Below are 22950 nucleotides of genomic sequence, written 5' to 3'. Positions count from 1 at the left end.
AGGAGCAGACGGGTCTGGGGACCAGCTGTGCATGCGTGTCTGTGAGAATTGTAGGGGGGCAGGAGAAAAATAGGTGTGAGGGATGGGATAGGTAGAGGGGACAACTGAGCCCTAGAGGGGTCTCAGTATAACCTGCCTCTCCCTGTAAGCTACAGCTCTCCATTTATAATCTGAGGCCACCCATGTATGCCCTGGGGTCCTCTACCTGTAACCAGCTCCCCCTGCTATGACCTGGGGCTCCAATCTATAACCAGGTGTTCCCCACTTGTACCTTGGCTCCCCCAGCTATTACCTGGTGCCCCTACTTATAACATGGGGTCTCCACTTCAATCCTGGGGCCCCTCACTTTTAACATGAGCCTATAACCTTGGGTCTCCCAGTATAACCTGGGGCCCCCATCTATAACCTGAAACCTCCCACCTGTAGCCTGGGGCTCCATACCTGTAATCTGGGACTCCCATCTATAACCTGGGACCCCTTGCTATAACCTGGGCCCCCCACCTGTAACCTAGAGCCTCCACATGTAACCTGGGGACCCCACCTAGAAACTGGGGCCTCTCAGTGATAACTTGAGACCCAACCCTGGGGCCTCCAACCTATAACCCAGTGTCCTTAGTAGAACCTGAAGAATGGTGAGGGTGAGAGCATGCTGGCAAAGCTGTTTTTCCCCAGGGTTACCATAAATATTCATACTTATTGCCTATGTATATTAGTAATCCCATTTGTCACAGTTTACTGTCCCAGAGGTCAGGCTGCGTCTCTGGATCCAGAGTGTCATCTCTGATTGTTAAGTCTTTCCTTTTTATGGTGCTTCATAAAGTAATAGCACACCTCACTTCCAAAGGCCTCTTATATTTCATGACATTTGGCATTCTTACTCCTTACTCAGAGAAATGGGAAGCCCCGCCCGCGTCAGCAGCCTCCCCAGCCCCCACCCCACTCCCATCCCCACCTGAGACACTGACAACCAGGAATCCACTCTCCCATCTCTGTGGACTTGCCTGTTCTGGATGTTTTCCATCAATGGTATCACACACTGTGATTCCTTCTGTGTCTGGCTTCTCTCACTGAGCATTGAGTTCTCAAGTTCATCCATGTGTGTCAGTGCCTCTGTCCTTTTCATGCTGAATAATATTCCAGTATGTGGACATGCTATGATCAGTTTGTCCATCATCTGTTGCTGAATATGTGGGTTGTTTCCACTTTTTGACTATTGTGAATTGTGCTGCTGTAACATCCGTGTACAAGTTCTTATGTGGATGTATGTTTCTTTCTCTTGAGCAGAAATCTCAGATTGGAATTACAGGGGCCATATGGTGACTCAATGTTAACCTTTCAACTGGTTTTCCAACCTGTCTATACCATCTATATGAAAGTTCCAGTTTCTTCACATCCTTGCTGATACTCCATTTAAAAAAATCATAACCATAATAGTGGGTATGAAGTGGTTTTGTTGTTGTTTAGTTAGCCAGTTGTATCAGACTCTTGCAACCCCATGAACTGTAGCCCATGAGGCTCCTCTGTCCATGGGATTTCCCAGGCAAGCACACTGGAATGGGTTGTCATTTCCTTCTCCAATGAAGTGTTACTTTTATGTTATTTTATTTACTTTTTTGTTTGCGCCCTGTGGCTTGTAGAATGTTAGTTCCCCAAACAGGGATTGAACCTGGGCCCACACAGTGAAAGCACCCAGTCCTAACCACTGGGCCACTGGGGAATTCCCTGAAGTGGTTAATTTTAATAATATATTTCTTTTAACCTAATATATACAAAATTTATCATTTCAATATTCAATTAATATGTTGTTGTGTTCATATTACAGTTATTAATAAGACATACACATATATTGTTGTTGTTGTTGTTTAGTCGCTAAGTTGTATCTGACTCTTTTGCGACCTCATGGACTGTAGACTGCCAGGCTCCTCTGTCCATGGGATTTCCCAGGAGAGAATACTGGAGTAGGTTGCCATTTAATCCTCCAGGGGATCTTCCTGACCCAGGGATTGAAACTGCGTCTCCTGCATTGGCAGGTAGATTCTTTACCACTGAGCCACGAGGAAGCCCCATACATAAATATCATACATACTTTTTTTCCCTTCATATTAGGCCCTCAAAATCCAGTCTGTAGTGCTTCCCTGGTGGTCCAGTGGTTAAGAGTCTGCCTTGCAATGCAAGGACACCAGTTCAGTCTCTGGTCCGGGAAGATCCCATATGCCAAGGAGCAGCTAAACCCATGCACCACAACTACTGAACCTATACTCTAGAGCCCGTGTTCTGCAGTAAGACGTGCATGCACTACAATGAAGATTAGTCTCCACTCACAACCAGAGAAAGCCCGAGCATAGCAACAAAGATCCAGTGCAGTCAAAAATAAATACGTTATATATATATATAAATCCAGTGTGTATTACACTAACAGCACATCTCAATTCCAGCAGCCACATTACAGGAGCTTAACAGACACATGTGGCCAGTGGCTGTTGTACTGAATGACATAGCTCAAATTGTTGAGGACACAGCAGTGGCCAAGACATATCCAGCCTCAGCCCCAGAGAGCTCCCAGCGCAGTTCCAGAGACTAAAGAAATATGGGAAAAGAAATATATAAATAATTTCTGCTGGTGACAAGTGTTAAGAAGAAAACTAAACTTGAAAGGGGCTACATTCGAGGGAATGACCAGGAGGACTTCTTGGAGGAGGTCACATCAGCCAAGATTTCACCTTCATGTACTCTTTTTGCAATGGTCACCATACATTTCCTATGTCCTTCCATGTGTCCTGCACATCAGGAGAGGGGTGGAATGAAGGGGAGTAGGATGCCAAGATTATCAAATACCCCCAGATTATAAGAAAGTTGGGCATAAGTCAGCAGTTGAAAACATAGAAAACACCAAAAGGAATTTGAGTTGGGCAGTGTTGCCTCTTCTTTTTCTGTAAGATTGTTTAGAACCAATGTTATTTCTTAAAATTTTTTATTAAAAATTTTGGGGCGTGCCCTGTTGTTCGTGGGCTTTCTCTAGTTGCATCAGAGTGGGGGCTGCTCATTGCCGGGGCTTCCCATATTGCAGAGCACAGGCTCTAAAGTGCTGACTCAGTTCTTGTAGCACGGGGGTAAACTGCCCTGATGCATGTGGAATCTTCCTGGACCAGGGATTGAACTGGTGTCTTCTGCATTGGCAGGCAGATTCTTAATTAACCACTGGACCAGCAGAGAAGTCCTTCCCAAAATGTTTGATGGAAATTCATGAATGAAAACATCTGGGCCTCAATTGTCTTTGTTGAAAGGTTTTTCCCAACAGATTTAATTTCTCTAATAGATATAAGACTATGCAGATTATCTATTTCTTCTTCATTGAGTTTTCATTTTAGTGCCTTTTCAGGTGTTGGTCTACTTCCTATTGAATTTTGGGCATAGAGTTGTTCCTATATCTAATCCTTTTAGGTCACCTAGTTTTCTTGGTTAGTTTAGCCAGAGTTTTATCAGTTGTTTTGATCCTTTCAATGAATAGTCTTTTGGCTTCATCAGTTTTCCCTGTTTTTGTTTTTCTATTGTTTCATTGGTTTCTGCTCTGCTCTTTATGATTAAGGAAAAAGAATTTGGGGCTAATCTACATGTTCTGATTAGGGCTTGCTTGTATGTTGGTGTGACTTGTGGTCCTCCCACCCCCAAAGCCACAGCAATCCGCCTTCTGTGGGTCATTTGAGAATCTGATGAAAGTCCTAGATGTCCCCAAGAACACAGACAAGGACACACTCGATTTCACACATAGATTTAGGCAGTCCACAGGTGTCAGGCTCAGAACTCGCAGCCTGGAGCCCAAATCTGACGGTGTCAGCTCCCACCGTTCCCACTCAAGATAAGCAGTTTGTTCTGGCAAAATAATCAAGTGATAAAAAAAACAGAAAGGTAGAAAAACCCCACAGGCCTGGAGGAATTTTCGATTTCATCAAGCCCTAGTATTTTGCCATCTCTGTATTTTTCATCCAAAGCACTTTGTTGGCACCATGCCAACTGAGTACTGCGTTTTACCCCATGAAATTCTTTAGGGTAGAGATGGTCAAGCGCACTTCTCGCCCCGTCTGGCCTGAGAGATGCTTAATAAAGGCTTTCTGCCATCAATTGGCCACTTTCGGCTACTTTTTGACCCTTGACCTCGCTTCAAACGGGATTTTGGAGGACAGGCCCTAGCAGGCGCCCACCAGCATCTGTATGCCTCATCCGGGCCACTCTGGGCTGCGCTCAGACACACTTCCCCGACTCCCGGGTGCGAGGTGCCCCTTGGCCTTTGCGAACTCCAACCCTAGCCTTCAACCCCTCCCAGGTCAACGCCACGGCCTCACCTCCCCGTGCCTGTTTCCCGCCCCCTCCACTTGACGGGTGTCTCTGCGGGCCAATGAGAGAGCAGTAACCACCTCTGGGGCGGGGCCGAACGAGAACCAATCCCTGCTCCGGGGCCCGCCCGGGTCCAAATGGTCCAATGGGCGGTGGCGGCAGGGTTCGCTGCGGGGGCGGCGCTGATCGTCTCGGCCAACGGGCGTGCACGTCAGCGCCGCGAGGGGCATGGCCGCAGCGGGCGTGCGGCGGAGAGGCGGTGCAGGGCGGGGGAGGAGGTAAACAAGATGGCGGCGGCGTGTTGGGCGCGGAAGGGGGAGGAGGCCCGGGGCGCCCGCGACTGAGGCGGGGCGCGGCGGTAGCGGCGGCGGGCGCCGGCCGGCAGTGCGGCCGCCTTGCATGGGCTGGGCCCCCGCGCCGCCCCGCCTGCTCCACGCGCGCGGCGGCCGCGGCCCGATACGCGCCGCCCCGGCCCCGGCAACACCGGGAACCCCGGCCCGGGGCCTGCGGCCTGCGCCGCTTCGGCTGCCCGGAGCCCCGCGCGCCCCTCCGTCCGTGACCGGCGGCGTTCGGGCGGAGAGCGAGCGCGGGCTGCCGTTTGGGGCGGGGCGCTTGCCGGGCCCGCGCGGTCGCTCGGTGTCCCGGGCCGGTGTGCGGGCACCTGGGCGGCGGCTGGCACGGAGGAGCCTTGCTCCTTGCACCCGGCGGGCCCCGGGCAACCCCGGCGCTGGCGGGAGCCGGCCGAGCTGGACGAAGCTGCCCCGCGCGCTCCGGACACGCACCTGCCGGCGTCTCGGCCGCCCCGGACGGCGGGAGACGCCCCCGAGCTGCACGTCCTGCCCCCGGCAAAGCTCACCTGCCCAGCTCTGGGAGCCCCAGAGCTGGCCTGCGCGGGGCCCCAGGCGCGCGCCATGGCCCGCTGGTAATGGACGGCGCGGAGAAGATTCGGCCTGGCCGCGTCCGTGTTCGTTCGAGGGTCTAAAGTCCCTGGAGGATGACCTAGCACTTCCCGGCCCCACCGGCCTCCTGAGGGCCCCCGTGGACGCGCCTGCCCGCCCCGAAGCTCCGAGGTCGGGCGGCCCCCAAACTTGGGACGCTGCGCACGCCCGACTGCCCGGGCTCTGGACCAGCCGCGCCTTTTGAACTTAAGTTCAGTACAATCGTTTCTTTCCAAGAGGGTTTTCCTTTATTTTTTCTTTTCGTCTGGCTCTTATTTTTTCGATTTTTTTTGACTTTTAATTTTGGAGAAGGGAATTTTGAGGCGGGGCGGGGGGGGAAACAAAAGGAAAAACCGCTCCCCGCGAAGTTCACAAAGGGGATAAGGACCGCCGGCCGGAGTCGGAGGCCTGGAGTTCAGGATGGAGGTGGCGGACCCGCAGCAGCTGGGCATGTTTACAGAGGGCGAGCTGATGTCGGTGGGGATGGACACATTCATCCACCGGATCGACTCCACCGAGGTCATCTACCAGCCCCGCCGCAAGCGGGCCAAGCTCATCGGAAAGTACCTGATGGGGGACCTGCTGGGGGAGGGGTCGTACGGCAAGGTGAAGGAGGTGCTGGACTCGGAGACACTGTGCAGAAGAGCCGTCAAAATCCTCAAGAAGAAGAAGTTGCGGAGGATCCCCAACGGGGAGGCAAACGTGAAGAAGTAAGTGCGGGCTTCCTGGGTGGGGACGCGCGCCGCTGGGCTGCCCCTCCTTCCCCCTTCCCTCCCTTCCTCTTCCCTTCACTCGGTTACTTTCTTCCGTCCTCCGTTTCCTTAAGCACCCGAGTCGACCAGCTAGGGAGAGTCGTGGGCAACTCTTTGGGGTACTTTGGTGAAGTCAGGATCGCTCGTTTCGGCTGGGCGTTCTGAGCTCTCAGCCGCTGCAGGGCCCTCCTCGGAAGGGGGCGCCCCTCTCCCCCGTGCCCTTTTAGCTGTCCGGAAGGCTCAGGTACCCGGCGGAGGCGGCCAGCTTTGGTTTGGCTTCGGAAAACCAAAAGCAGTTGGGTTCGGAAAGGGCTCTGCCTGCCGCCAGCAGGTTTCCTCCCAGCGGGAGGCTGTTACTAGGGTCGGGACACGCCATTTGTTTACCCTGTTGGAGGGGGATGGTGCGGTTGCCAAAAATAATTGTTTGCACCGGTTTATCAGTCTGCAGGGGGGAACTTGGCCATTTCTCACTCGCCTGGGATGTGCCACAGGACACATCCATGACTTGCAGGCTCGGTGGCTCCTGGGAAGTGGGGGTCGGCTTGTGTTCCGGCAAACTTTTTACACAGATTTTTTTCGGGCGCGTGTCTGGCCATAGGCATCCCCGAGGTGGTGGGAGCCCTGCCTCCGTCCTTTTTGCTGGTTCTGGGAGGGGACACCCTCTTATCTCTGCTGCCTGGGGATCCCACCCTACCCCAGCTCAGGGCTTTATCTAACGGGCCAGGCGGCAGGACTGGCTGGTGACCTTGGCTGGTCCTGAGAGTGCTTCTCCCTGATCACTCTCACCCCTCCCCCCGGCCCCCCTGCTCTCCGGGCAGTTTGACAGTGAGTGCCCAGCTGCTTCTGTCTACTGTGGGACACCTGGAGAGCAGGACAATGGGGCCAGACCGGCTGTGGACCGTGCCCCAGCCATGGACCCCCAGCAAGGGCAGGACCAGGTGTCGCAGGGCCAGCCCAGCCAGTTCTCTGTGCCCATCTGTCACCTGCATGTGAGGGTTAGGCAGGGGCCACCAGTGTCCTGGACGAGACAGGCCAGGGGACAGTGGGTGCCAGTGCCCTCCTACAGGCTAAGTTAGGTCACACTTCTGATCCAGTCCCCACTCCGTTTCTCTGAGTCACCTTTTCTCCTTAGTCCACAAGTGTGTGGGGGGGACGTGACCCTCAGGCTACCAGTTGGCCACCACTGCGGTTTGAGGGGCAGTGGGCTTCTGGATGCTGCTGGCAGAAAGAGAACCCCCACAGACACACACTTTCCAGGGCAGGTCCTTGTCCTCCTGGCTCCTCTTAGGCCTCATCCCTGGGTCTGTCCTGGGAGTGGGGGGCTGGACTCCTACAGCCTGGACGAGCCCTCCTGGATGGAGTTGGCACGGGCTGCCCTAGTGTTTGGTGCCTTATGTTCTGCTTCATCCCACGCTGGGAGGGGCCAGGCTCATTTCCAGCACCAACTGATGTTTGTTTAGGGCCACCCCAGCCACTGTTGGCCATCCTGGGGGCTTCAGAGAAAGTGGGGGACCAGGGGCGTGCACCTGGAACATCTGCAGATGCCCCACCCTGAGATGAGGGAGAGGTGTCAGGTGGGTGAGTGCCCAGTTCTTCCAAAGGGTGACGCACACCTGAGGAAGCCCCTCCCCATCTGCAAATGTATGTGCCCAAGGTCAAGTTAGAGGGCGATCACCAGCCAGAGATTCCCTCCTTCTTGGCCACCCGACAGAGGATCACAGCTACCAGTTCTGGTTTCCTGAGCCATCAGCTGTGGTCTCAGGAGCTGTGGAGACAGTGTCCATTGGAGGAAGTCCTGGGGAGACTGAGCCTGGGGAGGCAGGGTGGTTGGCATCCACAGCGGCCTGTGAGGTGCCACAGCTGCAGGGTTGGGCCCTTTTGTCCGTCTCAGCCCCAGAGGCACAGGTCTTCCCCTCTCAGAGCGCAGCTCTGGCCCGGTGCCGGCCAGCCACCTGTGGGCTGGTGCTGGGAGGGCCCGCTGGGTGTGTGCCTTCAGGTTAGAACCCCTGCGCCTCCTTCCTGAATGTCGTGAGGTCGAGCCCTGCTCTGAGCACCCTGTTCCCTTGTCCTGAATCCTGGACTGCTCTGTGCAGGCGCTCAAGCAGGGCCCCAAGATCCAGGCTTCTGGGTCAGCCTTGCCGGCAGGCAGCTACACAAGAAAAAAAAGGCTCCTTTGTCTTGGAGAGACTTAATAATCACGACTCCAGACTCTTCTTATGGAGTGAAGTGTCCGGAACTTTCCAGACAAGCCTCAGGAGTCCCGCAGCTCCAGTTGGGATGGGACGCATTCCTTAAGAAATGCAGCGTGTGACAGAGGAAGTCTCCCCTCCTGTGACTCCTCCCAGGAGGGTTGCTGTGGTTTGTGCTTGTCCCTCTTTGTTCTTTTTTTTATGTGTGTAAGTCACTCAGTCATGTCTGACTCTGTGCGACCTTATGGACTGTAGAATGCCAGGCTTCTCTGTTCATGGGTTTTCTACTGGAGGGTATTGCCATGCCCTTCTCCAGGGAATCTTTCCGACCCAGAGATGGAACCTGGACTCCCTGCATTGGGAGCTTGGAATCTTAGCCACTGGACTGCCAGGGAAGTCCTGCTAACTTGTTCTTGTTGTAAAATAGGAAGATTCAGAAAAGCATTAAGAAGTGAAAAAGAAAGCAGTTGTCGTTTTAACACTGACACCTTCGAACTTCTCTTTACCAATCCAAGAACTTTTTAATGAGAAGGGTCATTTTCCATGTAAGTTGTATCTGCTTGTTTTTCCTATCAGCCGCAGAGGCCACGCTGGTGCCTCCCTGGCTGGGGGCAACCTGGGGCTTCATGCCTGTACAGATGGTGGGTACACACCTCTCTGCCCCGACCTCTGGGAGGGCAGGTGGGCCCAGCTCACAGGATTCTCACCTGTCACAAGGTCCTATTCTTTGTGGGCTTTTCCGTCAGCTGTTGAGAAGCAGGGACAGCCTCCGTGCTCCCGCCCCATGTTCGCTCTGTGAGAGGGCAGCTCAGGGCCTGTGCCTGCTGTGTGCCAGATGCATGTGCTCGGTGAGCTGTGCACAGCTGGGACCGGCAACTCGGGGCCCTGCCAGCCTCCTTCCTCATCAGCGTTCCTGGTGCTCCTGCCTTGCGTCCTGGCCCAAGTGCCCAGTGCCAGTCTCCAGGCCAGCAGTGGTGACTGGCGGGCTCTTGGACCCGAGGGTGAGTGGTTGGGATTTTAGCAGAGCCTGAACTTTCCTGGCCCTCGTTCCCATTCCAAGTGGCCTCTGCCAGGTCCTGGCATCTGCTGGTACCCCCACTACCCAGGTATTGGTAAAGCTTCCTCCCCGAGGCCAGCTGGCATCACCAGGGCATGACTGCTCCTTGAGGCACCCAGGATCTCATTGCACATCCTGACTGGGGGGTGGCTAGATGCAGTGAAGCCCGGGGGCCATAGGGACACCCCAGGCTGGGGCATGGGAGACGCTGGCCCCTCAACCAGAAGCCTGTTGGAAGTCACAGCCCAGTCGCCCATCATGTGTCTACTACACAGCTGGAGGTGGCATGTTCTCTGAATAGCTTTAGTGAGACATTTTATATGATGTGAAACTCAGCTGTGAGCAGGTAACTCAGGGTCAGGTACTTTGCTGGAGAGCGCAACCACAGTCTATCTCTAGTTCCATGTCCCAAAAGGAAGCCCCATCCCCATCAGCAGTCACCCCTGCTCCCCCTCACAGCCCCTGACAATCAGGAGCCCACTCTCTGTGTGTGTGGATCGGTATGTTCTGGACGTTTCCCGTCGGTGGAATCACATGCTCTGTGTTCTGTGTCTGCTCCTCTTGTGTTCTCAGGTGCGTCTACGTGGTAGCAAGTGTCAGAGCTTCTCATGCTGCTCGTGGGTGGGGGCCATGTGTACGTGACCCCATCAGTGGACGTGTGGGTCGTCCCCTCCCGATGCCCGTGTGTGTGCGTGGACATGTGTGTATCCATCCCCATCAGTGGACGTGTGGGTCGTCCCCTGCTGATGCCCATTAGGAATTGTGCTGCTCGGCAGTTGTGCGAGCACGTGTTTGTGTTGAACTTCACTTTTCTTGAGTTTCTCCTCATTTTCGTCTCTTGCCCCTCGCCACATGATTGGAAGCAGAAGGACTGAGGGGTACGGGGGTCTTGCTCAGTGTTCATTGGCCAGAGCAGCCATCACCCCTTCCTTGCTCTCTGTGGACCTGTCAGCATCTAGAGGGAGCGAGGTGGCAGGTCCCGGGGCCCTGAGGTGGGTGGCCGTGGGGGCAGCTGCTCCCCTCTGTGAACTCCAGTGCTTTAGGACCCGGCTCTTTCATTGCCCTCCCCTTGTGGGCGGTCAGCAAGCCTGCCCCGGGTTCACTCTGCTCCCAGCACCACAGGCAGGTCCCTGCGATGCCCTCCCTGAGCAACTGCAGCTGGACCGGAAGGCTTGCTTCCCCTCGTTTCACTTCCTGCATCCTGGCTGAGCACCCAGCTTTCCTCTTTCTTTAAATAATGTTTTTCTTTTTCTCTGGCCAGTGGTGCTACTCCTAGGTGACGAGAACATCTTGGCCCCTGCAGTGCATGTTTCAGGGGTCCTCCTGCACCCCCTCACCGACTCGGAGTGTGTTTCTGTTTTGTCTCCGCCTTGGTCCTGGCCTTGTGGGCGTGTGGTTTCCTTCTCTTAGAGTTTGACACTGTGGCCCCTTCCCTGGTGGTGTCGCCCCTTCCTTGGTGTTGACAGCGGACTCACTCACTTCCTCGGAAGGCTGTGATCATGTTAATTGAAGGCCCTGCACAGGGCCTTCCCTCCAGAGCTGGCTTTCCTGACGTGGGGGGGGTGGTGCGGGTAGTGCTGTCCACTGCCTAGGGTTCCCTCCCACATTAAACTTTTCCTGCAGAGGAGTCTTGCCCCAGTGGCAGTGGGCAGAGGGGGAGGCTTGGCTGGGCGGATGGTCCCGGGACGGGTACTCATGGCACAGAAGGCAGAGCCTGGGCTTGTCCACTCCTGGGCAGGCCTGGGGCGAACACCACTGTGCGTGTGGTTGGCAGCCGCATCCAAGTTTGGAGACTGTTCGCATGCTGGGACAGTCGGCTGCTGCTTGAAGCCTGGCTGTGAGGCCTGCCTCCCCGAGGTGGCCACGTGTTGGCTCAGGTGTCAAGGGCTCCTTGTCTCCACACGTGGGTTTATGTAGTGTCTCTTTGGATGGGGAGGGGACAGACGGTCACCCAGGCTGTCCTGTTGCCACAGGAGTCACGGTCTGCGTTGGGCCCTCCTTCGTGTCTGCCCTCCTTTGTTCAGCAGGGGGGCCGATGGGGATGGTCACGTGAGCTGACCCCATGCTGCAGGAGTTCGGTCTGCACTGGGCCCTGTGTCCCATTCCCACCACAGCCTGTGGGCTCTCTACTGAGCTTGCCACCATGTGCCGCTTTCCTCTCTGGGCTGCAAATCCAGTCCCCACAGTGGGTGCTCTTGCTGGCCAGTTAGCCCAGCAGGCATTAAACACTGAGGGAGCTGCCCCGGGACCCCTCCCTGGGACCCTCTCTCCTGGCACCTCTGCAAGGAGCTGCTCTGTACTGTGATCCGGCAGCACGCGGCAGAGACCCCAGAGGCCTCGTCACCACTGTCAGGACAAAGGCTTTCGTTTGGGCGGCCTGGGGAGTCCACCTCTCTGTCGGATAGAAGGGGTGGAGAACTTATAGGCAGGGGAGGGGCCCTGAGTCACCACAGTTGAGCTCTGGCCCTGGGGGGCCGGCAGCAGGTTGGGAGTCAGAGCTGTGAGGTGATGGGGGAAGGAAGCCTTGGAGCACAGGGCCACTGCCGATGAGTGCTGGTGGGCCTGGAGTGTCTGAGGGGGCCCCCAGGACAGGGTGCCCACGGACACAGTGCCTGGCCCACAGCAGCCTGGGAAGGCCCGTTGCAGGAGTGAGTGGGACCTACTGGTCCACAGTGGACCCAAGCTGGGCAGGTTGAGGGAGGACCTGCCAGAGGCAGGGCTGGGGAGTCTGCTCCTACCCACCAGGACTCACCACACTGCCTTGTCCCCAGGGACACCCAGAGATACTGGGAGACATCTTGGTTGTCATGTCATGATATAGGGGGACTCCTTGCATCAGGGTCTGCCCCCCACGTACCCACAGAGCCCGCACAGCCAGGATCAGTGCCTAGGTGGAGCTGCCGTGTGTGTGGTCCCTGCTCACGCTGGACAGCAGGCTAAACAGATGGTGTGAACCCGGGGCCCAGCTTCTGAGTCACCTCCCCCCACTTCAGTTCAGGGGAGAATTTAGATGTGCAGCCTCTTGGTCTGGAGGGGACCCTGGACGGGGACAGGGCAGCCAGTGGGCTTGCAAGAAGCCATTGTAAAGCTGTGTTTCCTCCTGCAAGTGGAGGGCCTCCTGTGCACTGGTTCTGGAGAGTGGGGGCTCTGAGTGCCAGGCCATGGTCGACGTGCAAGGAGGACTTACACTCTGAGGGTCCAGGATCGCGCACTGGTCTGTGAGGGTGGGGTGTGGGTTTTATGGAATAGGTGACCTTTTCATGAAATGTGGGCAGTGGGAGGGGTGGGAGCCGAGTCTCAAGAGGACGGGCCCTCACCTGCCCTGATGTTCTTAGGTTTCTTGCGTGGGCTTCCTGGTGAGGACTTTACAAAACCTTTATTGAGGTATCACTCACATATGCAGTTTCATGGCACTTGGTATCTTCTTAGTAATGGTCATCTCTGTGTAGGTCCAGGACATTCCATCACCCCAAAAAGAAGCCTTGTCTCCTCTGTCACCCCATCCCCTCCCCAGCCCCTGATAACCAGGAACCCACTCTGTGTGTCTGTGGATCGGCCTATTCTGGACATTTTCCATCAGTGGAATCACACCCTGCGTGTCCTGCTGTGTCTGCTTCTCTCACTGAGCAAGGTGTTCTCGGGGCCTGTCTACGTGGTAGCAAGTATCAGGGCTTCTCTCCTTTTCAGGGCTGAGGGATGCTTCTGGGTGTGGAGGGACACTGGCATTGTGTCCACCCTTGGGCTTCCATGGATGGTGCTGCCGTGAGCACCTGTGCACAGGTTGCGTGTTCTCAGTCCTCCACGGCACATACCCTGAGTGGAGGTGCTGGGTCAGTTGGTGACTGTTTAGCGTTCTGCGAAGCCTCCTCACAGACCTCCCGACTTTGCCCCCTTCACTACCACCAGCTCCTGCAGAGAATCCTCAGGAACTGCGCTGGCAGCAGGGGGTGGGAGTTGGGGTGGGGAGGGCTGGGTGGGAGTCGCAGCTCCCACACCCCTTGTGCTGCCCCTGTGCACCCTTGCTGTGGTCTCCGTGCATCTTCAGTCCAGGTGTTGGATGTCCCTGGTCTTGCTGCCGTGTTGAAGCCCTGCCGGGCTCTGGAGACCCGGCACCCTCTGTGTGGTGCCCTCCACATGGTGGCTGCAGCCAGGCTGCCGGGACTCGGCTGACCACCCATCCTTTCTCCAGGGAGATCCAGCTGCTGAGGAGGCTGCGGCACAGGAACGTCATCCAGCTAGTGGATGTGCTGTACAATGAGGAGAAGCAGAAGATATATCCTGCAGGGGGTGGGGAGGTGGGCATGTCCCCACGGGTGGGCGGGCATATTGACAGTCTCCTTGGCCTTCCCCTCTCCACCTGGGCTATGACTCAGAGGCCGGTCTAGGGACCTGGGGTCCTGCCTAGGGGTCTATCCCTGACCCGCTGGATGCAGAACGACTGGACTCTTCTCCACAAAGAGGTGTGGCTGGGGGGCCTCAACCTGACCCTGGCTCCCACCCTTCCTCACTCCCTTCCCCACTCCCTCCCCCTACCCTCTATGACTCCAGCCTTCTCTTCCCCAGGGCCCACATGGGCCTCTATCCCTCACTCCCCTGGGGATGGAACAACCAGGGGCCTTCATGCTGGGCTGTGTGGGCTGAGCCCAGAGGCGGCACAGAGCTCCACAGGAAGGCCCTGGAGGATCCGTGGAGGGGTGGGGATCCACTGCAGTGCCTGTGATCCCTCCTGGATGCTACCGCTCACTGCACTGGTGCAGCCCCACCCCCAGAATTTGTGTCCCAGGGCCCGTCCTGTCCAGAGCAGGGTGCCTGCTGTATGTTTTCCTTAGCACAGCCCACGTACATGGTGATGGAGTACTGCGTGTGTGGCATGCAGGAGATGCTGGACAGCGTGCCTGAGAAACGCTTCCCTGTGTGCCAGGCCCATGGGTGAGTGAGCTTGAGCCCCGCCGCTGCCCCCGCCCCTGAAGGTCACTCAGGACCAGGGCCTTAAACGACCTGGTCCTATGTTCAGAGAGCTTATTCTGAGCACAAGTGAGATGGAAGTTCAAGTGTGTTTTAAAACTCAGGGCTTTGGTGCCCAGTTTGCAACTGTGTAGCCTGGCTGCTGAGCATGCCCTGCGGCAGCCCACTGGTTCCTCTTTGCACACACACTGCCCCGCATGCCCATTGCCTGAGGCTGTGGGGCCTCCTGGTGCTGGGGGAGCCCCTAACTGGGCCTCACTGCCCCGAGGCCAAGTTCTCCTGGAGAGTCAGCCCCCAGTTGCTTGTAGGACCAGCCGCCTGTGGTAGGAGGGGACAGGGGGCAGGGACGGTGAGCAGCATGGCTCTTTCCAGGCCAGAGACTGGGGTGACAGCACAGCCCAAGGGGCTGGCCCTGGGTGGTGGTCACAGAGCTGTGCCCGCAGGTACTTCTGCCAGCTGGTGGACGGCCTGGAGTACCTGCACAGCCAGGGCATCGTGCACAAGGACATCAAGCCCGGCAACCTGCTGCTCACCACTGGTGGCACGCTCAAGATCTCTGACCTGGGTGTGGCTGAGGTGTGTGGGGGGACCTGGGGCGGACGGGGCATGGGGTCCAACCCCTGGGGCCACTTCCTAAGGGCTATCTGGCGCTGCCACAGGCATTGCACCCGTTTGCCGAGGATGACACATGCCGGACCAGCCAGGGCTCCCCAGCATTCCAGCCACCTGAGATCGCCAATGGCCTGGACACCTTCTCTGGCTTCAAGGTGGACATCTGGTCAGCCGGAGTCACACTGTAAGTACCCTGGGGCTGGTTCCTTTGCCCCAGGGTCCCTTTACCTCACCCACCCCAGGCCTAGGCACTCGGTTCAGACTCCAGGCCTTCACGACCTGACCCTCCTGGCAGGTCCCCTATTTCTAGGGAGGCCACGGAGCCAGAGTCAGGAACTCGTGCGGGTAGGGGCACATGCACCGGGACCAGCTGTCCTCCTGCCCACCTCGGCCTTGTGCTGGTGTCCCCTGTGCGAGTCACCCACCACTGTTCGGGCAAGGCTTTCTGTCTTGACTCCTCGGGCAGAGTTCTTAAAGGTACCATGAGTAGCCAGTGATGCTTGGCTCCCACCCAGACTGCCTTGCAGGCGTTTGTCCCTCCATAAGCCCGGCAGCAGCGAGGGGGCCTGTGTTCTCCCGCCCAAGGACAGTTGGCGCTGCAGCCCTGTCGGGCAGCCAGTGGTCTGGGCAAAGAGGCATCCGTTTTATTCCACTGAGAGCTCACTGACAGATGTCCCCTGACCCGTCCTGTTAGAGCGCGCAGTTCCGTGGCTTTCCGTGTCTTCACAGTGAGCCAGCAGCACTGTGTGTTCCAGACCATCGTCCTCACGTCCGATCCCTGCAGGGGGTTGGGGGCGGTGTAGTCGGGCGGGGGGAAGTGTGGCAGAGGCTCCAAGGCCACAGGGCAGGCTCTGACTGGTCTGTCCTCCCGGGCCACAGCTACAACATCACAACAGGCCTGTACCCGTTCGAGGGCGACAACATCTACAAGCTGTTTGAGAACATCGGGAAGGGGGACTACACCATCCCGGGGGACTGTGGGCCCCCACTCTCAGACCTGCTCAGAGGTGAGGCCCTCAGGGTGGAGGCCAGGCTGCAGGTGTGGGGGCTCCTGAGGGTCTTCCATAGACCACTGGCCTCTTGAGAGCTGAGCCATCTCTGTGCCGCAGCCACCTGCCTCCCCCCAACCCCCCACATGGGAGGTGGGCACAGTCTAGCCAGGCTTGGAGAGCAGCCCGAGTGGAGCGTGGGAGGGGTCGCTGGCTCCTTTGGGCTCTGCCCCCTTCCCTGTGTCTTGGTTCCATCCTGTCCTGATTACCCATCCCTACGGGAAGTAACAGTGAGGGGGTCTCCTGCAGGACCTCTTTCTGCTGCAGTTCCCAAGCTTCTCAGCAGGTGGCACTGTCCCCACACACAGGGGCCTGGCCCAACATGGCCCCCATAAAGCCACACCAGCATCCTGGGGTTTGGCTGAAGTTAGTGTTTTATGTTTTGGACACCATATATGGCTTGTGGGATCCTACTCCCTGACTAGGGATTGAACCCAGGTCCACAGCAGTGAAAGCGCAGAGTCTTCACCCCTGCACTGGCAGGGAGCTCCCTGGTGAAGTTAGTTTTGATGATCCAGCACATTCAGGGCATTGCCTGTGTGACTGGTACCGTCCAAGGTCTTCTGCCCACAGTCCCCGGGCCTTGTGTAACTGACCTGATGCTTGGCTTGTGCCGGACACCTAATTCGTGCTTTAGCCTGTATGTGGCCTACAGATGAACAAGCAGCTTCATAGTCCTGCGTGGCTCCGGAGCCTCCTGATGACCAAGTCACGCCAGTTCTGTGGTTGTTAGTGAAGGTGAAGTGAAGCTGAGCAGATGCAGTTCAAGTGCTCTGCAGCAGTGCAACCCAGTCCTGCCCTCCGCATCAGGGCCAGCCTGGCAGCCAGGCACTGGGCTCCTCACCCTCCCAGGGTCTTCTTGGAATGTGGGAGGTGGCAGCCTCACCAACTCAGACCTGGCCTTCCCTGCCCGAGTGTTCCTTGAAGGCTCATGGCCCAACCCCACACACACACACACACACCCAGCTTCCCCCAGCTCTGGCAAGGACTGATGTTTCAGAGCCTCCATCCTTCAACAGGGACTGATGGGTTGGAGTTCTCTCAGTTTTAAACTTTCTTTGCTCCAGTGACACAGATGATGACCTGTTACTGCCTTCACTCTCATAAACACTTGAAACAGTCCCAAGTTAGGGGGACTTCCCTGCTGGTTCTGTGGTTACAACTGCAAGTTCCCAATGCAGGGGGCCCTGGCTCGATCTCTGGTCAGGGAACTAGATCTCATGCTGCACCTAAGACCCAGCACAACCAAATAAATAAGAAGCAGCCCCAAGTCTGGCTGATGAGATGGCGCAGGGCATTGGTGTCCCTATCCCCCAGGTCCAGGCAGTGTCCTGTCCTCTCTGCCTGGGCCTGCCTAGAGGTCTTGCATAGCTGGGCAGCGAGCCTCCTCCCCACACATCTCTGGAACACCGCCCCCGCCCTGCACTCGCTCTGCCACAACAGGGCTGTGACCATGACCATTCCTCTTCTGCACCACTCAGGCTCAGCTCTGACTGCCAGCATCCCAAAGTTAACACTTTTCTGAGAACAAAGCCACCTGCGGGGGGCGGTAGAGGGGCAGGCAGGGACTGTGGGTTCCACACCCCTGTTGCCCTGGCACCTCAGGACAGCCCAGCAAGGCCTATAGGGCTGCCTTGCATCTTCTGCATGTCGGGGTCCCTGGCAAAGGCCTTCACACAGGTTCTAGGGTGTGTCCCTCTGGAGGCCCCTAGTTCTCCTGCTGCCACCTTGCGGATTTGGGTTCCGGCAGGAATTGCCGGTTACCGGCTTTGCTGACCAGAGCCGGGCGGGCACTGCAGGGTCGACCCCTGTGCTCTGTCTTCCTGGGACGTGTGGACAGGTTCAGGATCCCTGGGGTGGGCTCTTGTCCTGTGTTCCAGCCTGCTCCGGTCTCCTTCCTGATCTCGCTTTGCAGCGGGGGCGGGGCTCCGCTCACGCGCCACGCCCTCCGTCCCCACCCCTCCCAGGCAGGGGCGGGGCCTCTGCCCGCGCTGACCCCGCCCCCGGCTGGTCTCCTGGCAGGGATGCTGGAGTATGAGCCGGCCAAGCGGTTCTCCATACAGCAGATCCGGCAGCACAGGTGAGTCCCCGGCCCGGCAGGGTGCTGGAGGGGGAGTGCGTTGTGCAGGGGTCTTGCTGGCTCAGTCTCTCCTGTTGGCCCCACCCTTCTCCATCTCTGCATGCCACGTAGTTCTCTGTGGGAATTGAGGGTGGGCCCGCGTGGGGAGCCAGCGTGGACACCCTGATGCCCCGCTCCCACAGCTGGTTCCGGAAGAAGCACCCGCCAGCTGAGCAGCCGGTGCCCATCCCGCCCAGCGCGGACTGCAAGGACCGGTGGCGGGGCATGACAGTGATGCCCTACCTGGAGGACCTGCACGGCTGTGCAGACGACGTGGACGACGAGCTCTTCGACATTGAGGACGACGTCATCTACACTCAGGACTTCACAGTGCCCGGTGAGCCCCGGTCAGGGGGAGGGCCGGGGGCTCTGCCTGAGGGTCCAGTGGCCCTCTCGGCGCCGGTGCCCTGCTGATGCCTGGCCTTCTTCCCCAGGTGGCGAGGAGGCGTCTGAGGCAGGGCTTAGAGAGAGAGGCCCAAGGGAGAGCCCGTGCTCAGAACTTTCTGGAGAGGAAGCTGAGGCCAGGGCCTTGGAGGAGCTCCAGGCAGAGCCCAGGCCCTAGTGTAGCACCGCCCCGCCCGCGCCCTGTGCACCGCGGGCTTTCGCTGACCCTGCACAGGGTCTGAGGGAGGCTGGGCCACTGCCCTGCCACCGTGTCCGCGTTTCTGTGCTGCCCCGAGGCTGGGTCTACTGACTCCACATAAAGGTCTGCCTGCTTTGCGTGTGAGGTCCTGTTTGCCTCCTTCTGGCTCGTCGGCCAGGGCTTAGGTGTTTTCTGTAGAAAGAGTCTGTGTGCAAGGTGGCCTGTGGGCACGGACCCACCTCCCAGGACATGTCAGGCCTCTGGTGCCCATGGTGGCTGGCTGTAGCTGTTTCCAACTGGGGTCCTGGGGTCAGGTCAGAGACCCTGCCCTGGGAACCTCAGCCACAGCCCAGTCCCAAGTCAGGCCTCCTGGACCTCTGTCCCTGGCAGGATAAGATCAAGGTGTTCTTCTCTGGGAGGCACTGGGGCTCTGGGACAGGTGTCTAGAGTGTGGACCCTGTCGGGCTCCCCAAGCCCTGCTGGGCACTGACCACACGCATCACTTCAGGCCTATGCCAGAGGCCTGGGCTACTTTTCCTGGGTGCGGAATTCTTGTCCAAGAGCAGTTCTCTGGGTCCAAGCTAGATCCCTAGCCCAGAAATGTCCCTACTCCAGATGGGGGACGAGCCTGCACCGAGATCAGGCAGCTGCCCCTTGCTGAACTGCCCTAGGTCAACGTCATACTGTGTTGGGGCTGCTGCTGCTCCAGTCCCGTCCCATGATCTGCTCACCAGGGTCTCCCTGGTCCGTCCCTTGTCTTGCCACCCACCCTGAGGGCTTTTGTTTGGGCAAGTGGAGCAGATTCCTTGCCTGCCGGCCACCCCCAGCTGGGGTCACTGTGCTGGAGGCTGAACCCTGGTGGTCTGAGCAGTGTTGTGGTACTTGGCGCCCTGGCAGCCCCCTCCCCCATTAAAGCAGGCTCCTGACACCCGCCCACCCTGCCATGCTCTGGAGTTCTGACCTGAGTTGCTGCCTGTGCACATGACTAGGGGGCTTCCGGCAAGGTCCAGAGGCCGAGTCAGGCCCCAGATGCTGCTGGTGGAAACTATTCCTGTGTGAGGACTGGACGGGCTGGAGGCAGCTGTGGTGGCTTCCTGTATCCCTGGGAGGGGGTTGTGCTGCAGTCAGCGTGGGCTCCTGCGCCCCTCCCTCCCCCACCGCTCAGCGGGCATGCAGCAGGGCCCCAGGACCCAGTGAGGGCTGGCAGGCTGTGCGGGAAGGCCTGGGGTGTGGAAAGTACCCGAACCTGGCTCTGTGTTCTTTCGTGCCTGGCACGGAGAGCCAGGGTGGGCTGTTTTGAGAGAGACATCGAGTCTGGACATCTGGCCCGAATACAGCCCCTTGTGTTCCACAGGGCCCAGTGGGCTCTGGCCTTCACCCAGGTGAGAGAGCTGAGGCTAGGGCCCCAGGCCTCTGGTCCTCCACCACATTCCCACTCACCTGAGTGCGGAGCCCCGCTCACGATTGAATGGGCAGGTGAGCATGGGCTGGGCCTTACTCTGGTCGGTTGGTTCGAAGGCCCGCCCTCCCATTCCCTGGATGAGTCCCTGTGCCAGGACTGGGCAGGTCAGATGGGACAGGTGGTGGGGGGCTTGGGTCTGGGCAGGAATGATGCAGAGCACATGTGCTTTGGGATCCTCAGTCAGCACTCTGGCCCTCTCCCCTTGAAGGTCAGGTCCTGGAGGAGGAGGCTGGGCGGAGCACACAGAACCGGGTCCTTCCCAAGGCTGTGTGTGTGAATGGCACCGACACCACCCAGCTGAACACCAGGTCGAGGGCAGAGCGCCGGGCCAGCGCCACCTCCAACCCTGCCCGCAAGGCCTGCTCAGCCAGCAGCAAGATCCGCCGGCTGTCGGCCTGCAAACAGCAGTGAGGGTGGCTGCCCGCAGGTAGGATGGGTCCGGGACCAGAGGGATGGGGGGCATCGTGGACACTACCATCTTGGTTTGTGTCACTGTCCCTGGGATCTGGGTTTGAGCTGAAGGAAGTCACTTTCTGCAGAACACTGGCTACTTGGTGTGGGGTGGGGGCTTGGGGTGTGTGTGCAGGAGGAGGGCCCCTTAAGCTGACAGCCTTGTTTTGCAGACTGGAGGTGCTTGCCTCCTGTCCAGCCCAGGCTGCTCCTGGCATTGGAGGAGTTTGGGGGGTGAGGGGGTGCAGGGGTCTGTGCTCTGATTGAGGTTGTCATTTTGTCTCCCTGCTCCCTCCTCCCAGCCCTGGCCACCCAGTCCACAAAGGGCGTTCTGGGTGGGCCTCACGGGTGCTTGCACCCCCATTGCCACTCAGGATATGACCAGTGAGTTGGGGGCCTAAGGGTCCAGCTCCTGTCCATACATGCCCCATCTACCCGGGAGCTGCCCCTGAAATGGCCCCCATAGAAATTACCTGCCAGTATCAGAACCAGTCAGGTGGGGTAGAAGCTGTTTGCCAGGAGGCCTGGTTCTGTGGCACAAGGGCCCTGCTTCATCCCACCAGGTGACCAGAGATTCCTGGGGCGGCCCCTTGAGGCAGCGCAGCTCTCCCTGGCCAGTGGAGGTGTCTGACAGCACTGTGTGACTAGGCCTCCATTTCCCCACCCTCTGGAGGGATCCAGGGAGAGCGTGCTGCCTGTGACACAGGACCTTGCTTGGCCCAGAAGTGACCACCTGTGTCCTGGTCTCAGTCCGTCCCCAGGAGCCCTGGCCAGGTCCTGCTCAGTCTTCCCGTCAACGGCTGGCCTGCTGCCCACCACCCAGGAAGGCTGCCACAGTGCCCTCCGCGCTGACTGCTCCTCTGGAAGCTGGTCCTGGAGGGCTGTGGCTGGGGGACAGCAGGGACTGGGATCTGGCCCTCCCTCAGTGGCCGGTGGACACGACCTCCTGCTGACTGCAATCCTGTGCTGAGCCCCTTCCCCCAGCTAGGGGAGGAGGGAGAGGGCCCAGTGTGGCCCCGTGCCAGCCTTCGCCATGCACTTTACGTTGAGACTACTGGTTCTCGTCCACCCCAACTCCTCTTTTTACTCTGCCACTGGTTAGCACCTCTCACACCTGGTCATGTGTTCATATCAACCACAGCCGCAGCGGGATGGGCATGACATGCAGGCCTGCCGACCCAGATGCATGCCCATGCCCAAGGGAACCAGGCGGCCTCCTTGTGTTTGTTGTTTGGTTGGTTCCTTTTTATTTTTATTTTTTAAACAAAAAATAAAACAGGTGGATTTGAGCTGTGGTTGTGAGGGATGTTTGGGAACTGTGGGTGGCAGCATGCTGTCAGGGGATCTGAGCCTGAGCCTGGGGCCCTTTGTGGGTTCCTCAGTGGAGGGGCTGGCCGGGCTACCTGCTGGAGACCTGGGCCTCCTAGGCATATTTGCTTCTAACTATGCTGGATCTCTCTGCTCTCAGCGGAAGCCCTGCCTCCCCAAAGCTCCACAGGCCCCTCTGCTCAGCCCAGGGCCCACAGATTCACAGCATGGTGGCTAAGGGGTGCCTCATCCCCTTCTCCCCAAGACGTCTGTGCTCTCGGGTCCCAAGAAACAACCCAGAGCAAGCAAGAGTATGCAGTAAATATTTATAATCAACCAGAAAACAAAACACAAACTCCATCACTGGATGGTACACAGACTGCAGGAAGCTTCGGAGGGAGGGGCGGGGCAGGCCACTCGGCCGCTGGCGAGGGCTGCCCCATCTTTTGGCAATAAATAAAGCTTGGGAAACTTGAAACCTTGACCATTTGGGTTTTATGTCTCAAAACACTGGTGAGTCCTGGCGGCTCTTTGGACGGAGCGGTTACGGGGCGTGCGGCCCGCTCAACATGCGGAGGGCAGGTGTGGGGTGCAGACACGGGGAAGGAACGAGGTGGGAGGCGTGTGCAGGGCTCGGGGCAGCGGCAGCGGTTATTGCTTGGGTGTGTTGGGGGGTGCGGACTGCCGCGAGCACTCGCCGCGGTGAGGTAAACGGCTTCGAAGGGTTTGGTGGCTGCGGCCTCGAACCAACCTCCCAGCCAGAGACGGCTCAATCAAGAGATTGAGCTTTGGCGCCCTGCGGTCCCTGCGCATGTGTCTTGGAGCGAATTGTGGCGTGCGCATCGAGCGAATCTTGAGGCTTCATTGGTCTCTGTAAGAGGTGCTGTGCGTATGCGTCTTGCGCAGTTGGCCCGTATCACCCCGTCTGGATGTAAGCCCTGCGCATGCGCTTTCCGTAGCTATGTGCCAGAGACGTGGCGCTTGCAACCCCCGTCAACACCCCGAGGCCACAGTCTGGGGCCAAGGGAAGTTGAGTGTGGCCCTTGGGACCCCAAGGTTAGAATCCGCCACACTCCCTCTAGTCGACTCTACGAAGTGCCTAGAGGGGACTGTGAGTGCGCACATTGGGGCGCC

The 22950-nt window shown here is 58.2% G+C and overlaps 1 protein-coding gene across 4 annotated transcripts; it reads left to right on the top strand.

Moving 5' to 3' along the window:
• The first annotated feature begins 5690 nt into the window (after positions 1 to 5690).
• Positions 5691 to 21396, top strand: STK11 (serine/threonine kinase 11). Of its 4 annotated transcripts, none has more exons than XM_055429822.2 (10): positions 5691 to 5980; positions 13458 to 13541; positions 14108 to 14197; positions 14677 to 14809; positions 14893 to 15029; positions 15725 to 15852; positions 17917 to 17974; positions 18157 to 18350; positions 20267 to 20485; positions 21259 to 21396. In XM_055429822.2, the coding sequence occupies exons 1-9, from the start codon at positions 5691 to 5693 to the stop codon at positions 20467 to 20469; spliced, it is 1317 nt and encodes a 438-aa protein (XP_055285797.1). In that variant the 3' UTR covers positions 20470 to 20485; positions 21259 to 21396. The 4 variants fall into 4 exon arrangements, with proteins under 4 accessions (XP_055285797.1, XP_055285799.1, XP_055285798.1 ...); XM_055429824.2 differs by having other exon boundaries at positions 21182 to 21333; XM_055429823.2 differs by having other exon boundaries at positions 21072 to 21333.
• Positions 21397 to 22950: the final 1554 nt, after the last annotated feature.

The sequence above is a fragment of the Moschus berezovskii genome, chromosome 8 (assembly GCF_049115385.1).
Source record: "Moschus berezovskii isolate FMDL1 chromosome 8, NW_MosBer_1.0, whole genome shotgun sequence".
Classification (NCBI taxonomy): domain Eukaryota; kingdom Metazoa; phylum Chordata; class Mammalia; order Artiodactyla; family Moschidae; genus Moschus; species Moschus berezovskii.
Note: the sequence above shows the minus strand (reverse complement) of the source record. Positions and strands in the feature narration are given on the sequence as shown.